General features: G+C 48.3%; 1 protein-coding gene across 3 annotated transcripts in view; it reads left to right on the forward strand.

Annotated features, from left to right (window-relative positions):
- The window catches only part of LOC310701258 (uncharacterized protein), a 40,491-nt gene extending 35,568 nt beyond the window's left edge, over positions 1-4,923 (forward strand). For all 3 annotated transcript variants that reach the window (XM_083491862.1, XM_083491864.1, XM_083491863.1), the window contains exon 4: positions 634-4,923. In XM_083491862.1, the coding sequence (XP_083347988.1) occupies positions 634-2,183 (1,550 nt within the window). In that variant the 3' untranslated portion in view covers positions 2,184-4,923. The remainder of the gene's footprint in view (positions 1-633) is intronic.
- Positions 4,924-10,854: the final 5,931 nt, after the last annotated feature.

Genomic DNA, 10,854 nt, shown 5'->3' on the forward strand with positions numbered 1-10,854 from the left:
TCTGCAGCCAAGTTGCCAATTGCTTTCGTGAACTCTATGTTTACTCTGCTAGGTCTGGCTAAGGTCCTGCAACTAGTCAGAAAGTTGCGAAACACCAATAGGGTTTGCCAGTAGGAATCACAGATTGAACCTGCAACCTTGGCATTATCCGCACTGCTCTGTATCCAACTGAGCTATCCAAGATGGTGGACTCAATGGGCCTTTGACCTGATCCCACAAAGCTCTTCTTAAAATACCGTATTTTTCGCTCTATAAGACGCACCAGACCATAAAATGCACCTAGTTTTTGGAGGAGGAAAACAAGAAAAAAAATATTCTGACTCTCAGAAGCCAGAACAACAAGAGGGATCACTGCGCAGCAATCCCTCTTGCTGTTCTGGCTTCTGGGATAGCTGTGCAGCCTGCATTCGCTCCATAAGACGCACACACATTTCCCCTTACTTTTTAGGAGGGAAAAAGTGAGTCTTATAGAGCAAAAAATATGGTATATTTTAAGACTGCATAAGCTATTTTGTTTTCTTTTTGTTAAGTATTACCCTTCCTGAGCCTGGAGGACGTGGGTGAGCTATCTCGACATTAAATTACACTTTTTAAGAACGTTTCCTGTTGTGCGGTTCTTTTTCTTCCTTGCAGGAAACGATTGTTCCTCTGCCACAGCAACGCTACATGAAAACGAAGAGGAAAACGGTGTCCTTGGATTTTTCGATCGAGTGGAACCATCTAGACCGGCAGCGGGGAAAGGAGAAGCCAGCCTTTCCCAGTGCAGGGATCATCACAGTACATTTGAGAGTCTGTCCAGGCCTGAGAGCTGGAAAGGAGACCTCCAAGGGAGTGAAGCAGACCTCCGCAAGAGCTTTAATGAAATCATGGCCTGGCAGGAGACTCCAGCAGGTGAGAGACAAAAGACTTGCAAAATTTGTGGGAAAAAGTTCAGCTGGAGGACTGATCTCATCAAGCACAAGAGGACTCACACGGGAGAAAAACCTTACAAATGTTTGGATTGTGGGAAGTGTTTCAGCCAGATATCGGACCTTAACATCCACAAGAGAATCCACACGGGAGAAAAACCCTTTAAGTGCTCTCACTGTGGGAAAAGTTTCAGCAGGAGCACAAACCTTATTGTGCATGAGAGGATGCACACAGGAGAGAAGCCCTATAAGTGCTCCTACTGCGAGAAAACCTTCTGTGCCGGCTCGCAGCTTATTAGTCATCAGAGAATCCACACAGGAGACAAGCCCTATAAGTGTTTTGAGTGTGGGAGAACCTTTAGTTGGAGCGCCACTTTTCGAAGACACCAGAGAATCCACACGGGTGAGAAACCATATCAGTGCTTGGAATGCGGCAAAAGTTTCAGTTTCAAGTCTGTCCTTATTGCTCACGAGAGAACCCACACGGGAGATAAGCCCCATAAGTGCTCTGAATGTGGGAAAAGCTTTAGTCAGAGGGCTCACCTTAGTAGTCACCAGAGAATCCACACTGGAGAGAAACCTTTTCAGTGTTCACAGTGTGGAAAAAGTTTCGGTCTGAGGTCAGTTCTGATTGCCCACGAAAATACCCACGTTTTAGAGAAGCCGCACAAGTGTTCAGACTGCGGGAAAAGTTTCAGCAACAAATCACAGCTCACGAATCATCAGAGGCTGCACACGGGAGATAAACCTTACAAATGTTTTGTCTGTGGGAAAACATTCAACTTGAACTCCCTCCTTACTGGACATTTGAGAACCCACACCGGAGAAAAACCGTATAAATGTTCACACTGCGAGAAGTGCTTTGGTGGCAGATCAACTCTTGTGGCACATGAGAGGACCCACACAGGAGAGAAGCCACACAGATGCTCAGATTGTGGGAAAACCTTCAGCCAGAAGACTAATCTCAACAGTCATCAGAGAATCCACACTGGAGAGAAGCCTCATAAATGCCTGGACTGCGGGAAGGGCTTCAGTCAGAAATCGCACCTCCTTAACCACCAGAGGGACCACACGGGAGAGAAAGCATTCAAATGTGCGTGCTGCGATAAATGCTTTGGCGCCAGGTCCACCCTCTTGGCGCATGAGAGGACCCACACGGGAGAGAAGCCACATGAATGCAAAGACTGCGGTAGGAGCTTCAGTCGGAAAGCGCACCTTGCCAGACATGAGCGAACCCACAGTGCCGGCAAAGCATTCTTGGTGCTCAGTCAGTAGGAAGGTTTCTGGGTGGCCAGAGACCATCAGTGAAAGCAAACCCACCCTTGTAAACAAACTATATAATTTTTGCTGCAGGAACAAAGACGAACTTTGTTAACGGCCTCATCCCATCCACATGTAATTTTGGAATAAATCCGAGAGAGATTGGGGGGGGGGGGGTAATTTCCGAGTGACATGCCTAGATTTCGCTGCATGCATGATGTCATTATTTCTGGGAACTCGTTTAGGGATTGTTTTGTGCTTTTTTGAGGGGAGGAAGGAGCCGTAACTCGGCAGTAGAGCACTGAGCGTAGTGGTCAGTCCCTGATGTCTCCATTTTAAAGAAAGGATCTGGTAAGCAGGAATCAGCTCTGTGCAAGAGGGGCCTACAACAAGCATTGCAGTGCAGAAAATGCTCTATCCAAAAGCCAAGCCTCTCGATTCCATTCCGTCTTTCCAGTTTCCAAGATTTCACCACTACCAGTCAGCATTCCGTGGCAACTGAGCATGCTCAGTCCTTAATGGGATTTCATTCCATAGCCTCAGTTTCCAGCTTTTCCTCCACCCCACATCCCACAACAGTCTCGACAACATTCCGTTGCCACTGAGCATGCTCAGTCTATATTGGGATGTTTTGGAGAGCTTCCCAACACCCCTTAATATTTTGGTTGTTGATTTTTATTTTTAAAAAATACTACCATATTTTTCTGTGTGTAAGACGATTTTTTTTCCTTTTTTAAAAATAGGCAGTGGGTGGGTGAGCTTTTGGTGGCAGCAAACCCTCCCCCAAAAGCTCAAGAAATATTGATTTATTAATTTTGGGTTCAAAAAAATATGGACCGTCTTATACATGGGGGCATCTTATACAGTGATTCCCCCCTAAAAATAAATAAATAAATAAAATAAAATAAATGTTATGGGGTACTCTCGTTTTGACTCCAGAAAACCACCATTTTATAAGTTCAGATCAGGGAAAGTAAATACAGTAAATGGACAAAAGTACAAAGATTCACAAAATGTTTAGGGGAACCAGGCAGAGGGCCTTCTCGGTAGTGGCTCCCGCCCTGTGGAACACCCTCCCATCAGATGTCAAAGAAATAAACAACTATATGACATTTAGAAGACATCTGAAGGCATCTGTTTTACGGAAGTTTTTAATGACTGATGTTTTAATGTATTTTTAACCTTCTGTTGGAAGCCACCCAGAGTGGCTGGGGAAACCCTGCCAGATGGGCGGGGTAGAAATAATAAATTGTTGTTGTTGTTGTTGTTGTTGTTGTTGTTGTTATAGGGGTATGTGTACCCCTGCATACCCCCCACTCATCTTATACATAGAAAAATATGGTATTTTGTACTTCTGTAACCTTTGGTGATTACCCAAGTTTGCTGATGGCTCTTCTCTTTGGTACAAGGCTTACCTCTCTTGAATAAAGAGAGAATGACAAAAGACAATGATCAAGAAAGTATCTGGGGCGCTCTCTCTTTCTACGTGTGTGTGTGTGTCTGTCTGTCTGTCTGTCTGTCTTCTGAAACCTCTCATTGATTGACACAATAATAGTGCATTAGTGGCAGATTTATAGCAGATCGTCCACACGTCATTCCATATCATTAGTTGTTCTGTGCTGCTTCCCCAGCGTTACGGCTTTAATGCCATCTGGAGGGGACGCTCTTCATCACAATGTTAACGGAATAAAAGGGAATGAACCAGAGTGTTTGTGGTATAAAAAGCGACGGGATTAAGTCAGGAAGTGACTGGTCGTGCTGCAATTGGAAATGAGTTTATGCAACAGTTTATATTCAAAATGGAGGGGAACGGGCAGTTTCCAGCTATTGCAGTGGAAAGGATCTGCTAATACAGTGGTACCTTGGTTCCCGAACTTAACCCGTTCCGGGAGTCCGTTTGACTCCTGAAACCGTTCAAAAACCACGGCACAGCTTCCGATTGGCTACAGGCGGAAGCTGCGTCAGACATTTGGCTTCTGAAAAACGTTCGCAAACCAGAACACACACTTCCGGGTTTGCGGAGTTCGGGAGCCAATTTGTTCAGCAACTCAGCCGTTCGAGAACGAAGGTACGGCTGTATTACTAACAGCTTGCCAGTGTTTCACCAGGGGGACCCTACGTTTACAATGGAAGGTGACGCAGAACCCACAAGTTGAATAAAAAGTTGTCCTGTCAACCAGTTATTATTATTCTGTGGGCATCTGCCCTTATTTAAGTGCATGTAACCCATTAATGCTGGTGGCGCTGTGGGTTAAATCACAGAGCCTAAGACTTGCCGATCAGAAGGTCGGCGGTTCGAATCCCCACGACGGGGTGAGCTCCCGTTGTTCGGTCCAGGCTCCTGCCCACCTAGCAGTTCAAAAGCACGTCAAAGTGCAAGTAGATAAATAGGTACCGCCCTGGCGGGAAGGTAAACGGCGTTTCCGTGCGCTGCTCTGGTTCGGCTTAGTCATGCTGGCCACATGACCCGGTAGCTGTACGCCGGCTCCCTCGGCCCACCAAGCGAGATGAGCGCCACAACCCCAGTCGGCCACGACTGGACCTAATAGTCAGGGGTCCCTTTATCTTTAACTTTACCCCATTAAAATGAAATGGATTTAATGTTTTGACATCGCAGTGTTGGTGTCTGTTTATCATGGAACGTAACTTGGCTGCATTTGAGTCGCATGAGCAAAGGACAAATGGGTCCCTGCCCCATTTTTAAGACTCTGGATGTATGTTTGGGGGGATGCAATAAAGAGAAGAGGCTCCATAAGTAGGGGAACCAGTGTGATTTTTATTTCCCGGCAGGGCTCTTCACGGCTACATGGAAGTCACATATTCATTCAACTAAAGCACTTTTTAAATTGCAGGAAAGGCTTTGCTTCAAGGTTGAGAAACCTGAGGAGTGCAGCTCTCTGGACCTCTCCCCCAGGCCACATTTCCTCACTGGCTCTGCTCTGCATAGTCCTTGATAATTTCGCCTGACTGGAACGAGTCCTTGAACTCTGAGCATGCCTCTTGCTTGCCCGGAGAGGAGATAGAGGCTTGTATGTGAGAGCATGTGCAGAAACTAGCCTAACATTAAAACCCAGCGAGAGCCTGGCTGCAGGATCAGGCCAATAGTCTAGTCCAGTGTTTCCCAACCTTTTTTTGGGCAAAGGCACACTTGTTTCATGAAAAAAATCTCGAGGCACACCACCATTACAGCCCCGTGACGTCAGCGCGCAGCGTCACGCCGGGAGGGACATGAATTGCTAGCAAATTACATAATCACCTCCTTGAGGGCTGGCTCATCTTCTCCGAAGGCAGAACCCCATTAATTAACAGCACAGACTCACACCATAGCCAAGACGAGGGGGGAAAACCTCAGTCATGCACAGTCATGCACATGTGGGGGCTAAATGAGGACGAAGACCGGGCAGAGAGCAGGGTTCAAATCACCCCACCTGGCCAGGACAATCCCTCGGTGCTCCCTTGGGCCACTCGCCTGACCCACCTCGCAGGGCTGTTGTTGCGAGGATAACACGGGGAGGACCACGCGCGCCCCCGGGAGCTCCTTGGAGGAGAAAGCGGGCGATGAATGCAATGCACGAAATATATGAGAGGCGACCAGGTTTTGCAGGTGAGGGGCCCCCGCCAGCCTCCGCTTCCAACACCCGGCGCAACGACGCCGAAGTTTCCCCCCAGGCTCGGCTCGGGGAGCAGCGCTGCTCCCCCCCGGCTCCCCTTCGCCCTCCCGGCTCTCTCTGCCGCCCACTGGGGACCCCCCTCACCTGCCAAGTCCGGAGCGCCGGTGGAAGTTGCATGCATGCATGCAGGGCGCCGCGTTGCCATTGCATTGCACTGCACTCCATGCAACGCCTGCACGCATGCATTGCCTTGCACGCCCGCCAAGGGGTCTCCCCGCGGTCCGATGCGTCCCCTCCGGCGCGGATGCAGCATTGCAAAAATAAAAAACCCCCGACGCAGCCCTACCTGGGGGGCAGCCTCCGCCCCCGCCGCTCCGCCTCCGCGGGGATCCCCGGGCTCCATCCTGCCGCCCGATCTCCGCGGGGGCGCAGGCAGGCTGCGCGGGGTCTGCGCGGAAGAGCCCCTGCCCGCCCGGCCGCCGCCGCTGTGCTCATTCCATGGCCGGGAGAAGAGCGCTTCAAACAAAACGCCCGGCCCGCCAGGCCATGCTGGGAAACGTAGTTTGCGCACCCCGCGCGGGCGCGGAGCCCAAGGGCGAGGGGACTACGGATCCCGGCAGCCCCCGCGCTGGGGACGGAGGGGGAGAGGCCGGGTGCAGGGATGGAGGGACAGGTGGGCAAGCGAGTGAGTGAGTGGCAGCCGCCAAGCCTTGGCAGAGAGCCAGGAAGGGCCTCCCCGGAGGAGGAGGAGGAGGGAGGCGCAGAGCGGGAGGGGGGGAGGGAACCCCAGGGGTCATCTAGTGACGGCGCCCCAATCGAAAATTTGACTTTAAAAAAAAAAAATCTTTCGAATTTTTTAATTTTTCCCGCGGCACACCAGGCAACATCTCGCGGCACACTAGTGTGCCGCGGAACAGTGGTTGGGAAACACTGCTCTAGTCCAGCATGCTTCCCCCGCCCCAGTGGCTAATCAGATGCCTCAGTGGGAAGCAAGCACCCCCATCGTTCAGCCCGGACCTGAGGTCCAGCTCCAAGGGCCTTCTGGCAGTTCCCTCACTGCGAGAAGTAAGGTTACAGGGGACGAAAAAGAAGAGTTTGGATTTGATATCCCGCCTTTCACTCCCTTTTAAGGAGTCTCAAAGCGGCTAACATTCTCCTTTCCCTTCCTCCCCCACAACAAACACTCTGTGAGGTGAGTGGGGCTGAGAGACTTCAGAGAAGTGTGACTGGCCCAAGGTCACCCAGCAGCTGCATGTGGAGGAGCGGAGACGCGAACCCGGTTCCCCAGATTATGAGACTACCACTCTTAACCACTACACCACACTGGCTCCAGGCCACACTGGGACCATTCAGAGGGCCTTCTCAGTAGTGGCGCCTGCCTCGTGGAATGCCATCCCATCAGATGTCAAGGAAATAAAAGGCAGCCCTGTTTATGGAAGTTTTTAATGGTTGATGTTTTATTATATTTTTAATATTTTGTGGGAAGCTGCCCAGAGTGGCTAGGGAAACCCAGCCAGATGGGTGGGGTATAAATAAATAGTTGTCGTTTAGTTGTTTAGTTGTGTCCGACTCTTTGTGACCCCCTGGACCAGAGCACGCCAGGCACTCCTGTCTTCCACTGCCTCCCACAGTTTGGTCAGACTCATGTTGGTAGCTTCGAGAACACTGTCCAACCATCTTGTCCTCTGTCGTCCCCTTCTCCTTGTGCCCTCCATCTTTCCCAACATCAGGGTCTTTTCCAGGGAGTCTTCTCTTCTCTTCTCATGAGGTGGCCAAAGTATTGGAGCCTCAGCTTCAGGATCTGTCCTTCCAGTGAGCACTCAGGGCTGATTTCCTTCAGAATGGAGAGGTTTGATCTTCTTGCAGTCCATGGGACTCTCAAGAGTCTCCTCCAGCACCAGAATTCAAAAGCATATTATTATTATTATTAGTAGTAGTAGTAGTAGTAGTAGTATTAGTATTATTATTAGGTCCCAGCAAAGGCAAAACCTGCATTCTTGGCTCCATCTGCTTTTGACTTTGGCCCAGGCTCACGCTGTCACCTGGCCCCCAGAAGGTTGTTTACAAGAGAATGAGGCGCTTGGGCCGAAAAAGGTTCCTTACCTCTGCATTACTGTATGCTCCAGTGGGACATTGTTGAGAGCATTGCAGAGAATTGTAGAGTTGAAAGGGACCCCTAGAGTCATCTAGTCCTTCACGGCCTAGGACCCTTGTACCTACAGGACTGCCTCTCCTGGTATGCCCCATGGAGGAATCATAGAATCATAGAGTTGGAAGAGACCACAAGGGCCATTGAGTCCAACCCCCTGCCAAGGAGGAAACACCATCAGAGCACTCCTGACATATGGTTGTCAAGCCTCTGCTTAAAGACCTCCAAAGAAGGAGACTCCACCACACTCCTTGGCAGCAAATTCCACTGTCAAACAGCTCTTACTGCTCATGTCAAGTTTGTGGTCAACCAAGACTCCTAGATCCTTTTCACATGTACTGCTCTCAAGCCAGGTGTCACCCATCTTGTATTTGTGCCTCTCATTTTTTTTGCCCAAGTGCAATACTTTACATTTCTCCCTGTTAAAGTTCATCTTGTTTGTTTTTGCCCAGTTCTCTAATCTGTCAAGGTCGTTTTGAAGTGTGATCCTGTCCTCTGGGGTGTTAGCCACCCCTCCCAGTTTGGTGTCATCTGCAAAATTGATCAGGATGCCCTTGAGTCCATCATCCAAGTCGTTGATAAAGATGTTGAATAAGACCGGGCCCAAGACAGAACCCTGTGGCACCCCACTAGTCACTCTTCTCCAGGATGAAGAGGAACCATTGATGAGAACTTCAGTACATAACCTTAAGGTCCATAAATAGCAACACCCTAGAGGTCTTGGGCCCTAAGGAAGTTAGATTAGCCTCAACCACAGCCAGGGCCTTTTCAACTCTGGCTCCAGCCTGGTGGAACACTCTGCCTCATGAGACCAGGGCCCTGCAGAATCTGATTTCTTTCCACAGGGCCTGTAAGACAGAGTTGCTCCGCCTGGCCTTTGGCTTGGAGCCAATTTGATTCCCTCCCTCTCTTTCTTTTTCCTTTCTCCTCCTGTGAAGAGGCTGCATCCTAATGTTTTAATGTTGTATTTTAATCTTGTTTTTAAAATTGTATTTTAATCAACTTGTTTTTATTATTGGTTGTTAGCCGCCCTGAGCCCGGTCTTGGCTGGGGAGGGCGCGGTATAAATAAAAATTATTATTATTATTATTATTATTATTATTAGTCCAACCCCCTGCAATGCAGGAATCTCAACTAGAGCATCCATTTTCCCGCAGATGTGAAATGTGGATGGGGGCACTAGCATTGCAGGAAAGGGTGTTCGCATGTAGAGCCATCCTTTTGGGGTGGCGGGAGAAAGGGGGCCTCCAAACCACGCATATGCCTTTTTGGGGTGGAATCAGGACTTGGTTTTACAACACACACACCCCTCAACCTCTGGGAGTGGGGGGACCTTTTTACACAAATACACAATTTACTGGTTCCGGAGGGAACTGCCAGGTTGGTGGGCTGGGGCAGAGTTTTTTTGGGGAGGGAAGCTGCTCACAGATTTGGAGTGGTTCCTGTCTGCCCCTTATGGGCTTACCTTACCCCACTTGGCCAAATCTCACAGGGACAGCTTTTTATTATTACTGAGACAGCAAGAAAAGAAAAAAGAGAAAACACAAATACCAAATTACACACAAGAACAACAATAAATACTGAATTTTCTTAACAAACAATAAGGCATAAATTGGTCTTAACACTAAAGACCCAACCTCCTGTCTATTCCATATTTCGATTTTATATAACTTATTGCCAGCACACACTTTTATCATTATTAAACTTTTTCTTAATATATCTTTGTTATGTACTGAAGTTCTCACCCTGGGCCAGCAGGGGGATACTGTAGATAGTTTTCACTCAGGTCCACATATGCAAATAAAGAATTGAAAGTGACGTTCAGTGATTGGATAGTTACAGAAAGTTGTACTGTTGCGTTCTAGTAGAGCTCTATATAAGCAGGCTGGCTGAACCCTTCCGTTGAGTTCTGTTCTGTGCCTGTGACTAAACAAGAGCTGTTTGAAGAATCACTGTGTCGTTTGATATGTACACCCACAACTTAACAATCTTAATTGTTATATCTGCCTTGCAACTATTACTGAAGTTCCACGAATGCTGCAACCGAGTTTAAACTACTATATTTGTATTTCAAATATACTTTGAAAACCTCCCATTTTGAAACAAATCCCTGTTTCGATTTATTCTTTATTTTTTCTGATAGACCATCTAATTCTGCATATTCTGTCAGCTTTTGGATCCAATCTTGTATAGAGGGAATTTAATTACTCATCCATTTTCTCATTGGAACGGCTTTGCGGTGGCTCCACTGAAATGGGAAAGAACGGGATGGGGTGTGGGGCTGGAGACACGATTGGGGCGAGGGGCATAGCTGTCAACGTTTCCCTTTTTTAAAGGGAAATTCCCTTATTCCAAATAGGATTCCTCGCAAGAAAAGAGAAAAGTTGACAGCTATGGCAAGGAGTGCAGGCCAGGTTGGGGGGGGAGGGGGGAGCACACTTTTGCAGTATTTCAGGTTATTAAAGTACAAGACTGCTAATGTCAAAACACAAAACGAAAGCATCCGTGACAGACGGCCCTCCAACCTCTGCTTAAAAACTTCCAAGGAAAAAGAGTCCACCACCTCCCGAGGGAATCCATTCCACTGTCGGACAGCTCTTACTGCCAGAAAGTTTCCCCCTGTGTTGAGTCCGAATCTCCCTTCTTGTAACTTTAAGCCTTTGGTTTGAGTCCTGCCCTCCTGAGCAGGAGAAAAAAAAGCCTTGAAATTTGCCTTAATAATAAACAATAAATGCCAGAGGCCTTTCTCCTGGGCATTGTCGGCCAAGTGGTGCCAAAGAAAGATAGAACTTTTTTTATGTATGCCACAACAGCAGCAAGAATACTCATCGCAAAGTATTGGAAGACACAAGATTTACCCACTCTGGAAGAATGGCAGATGAAGGTGATAGACTATATGGGACTGGCTGAAATGACTGGCAGAATC

This window comes from Podarcis liolepis, assembly GCF_965112155.1.
Source record: "Podarcis liolepis genome assembly, chromosome: 2".
NCBI classification, from domain to species: domain Eukaryota; kingdom Metazoa; phylum Chordata; class Lepidosauria; order Squamata; family Lacertidae; genus Podarcis; species Podarcis liolepis.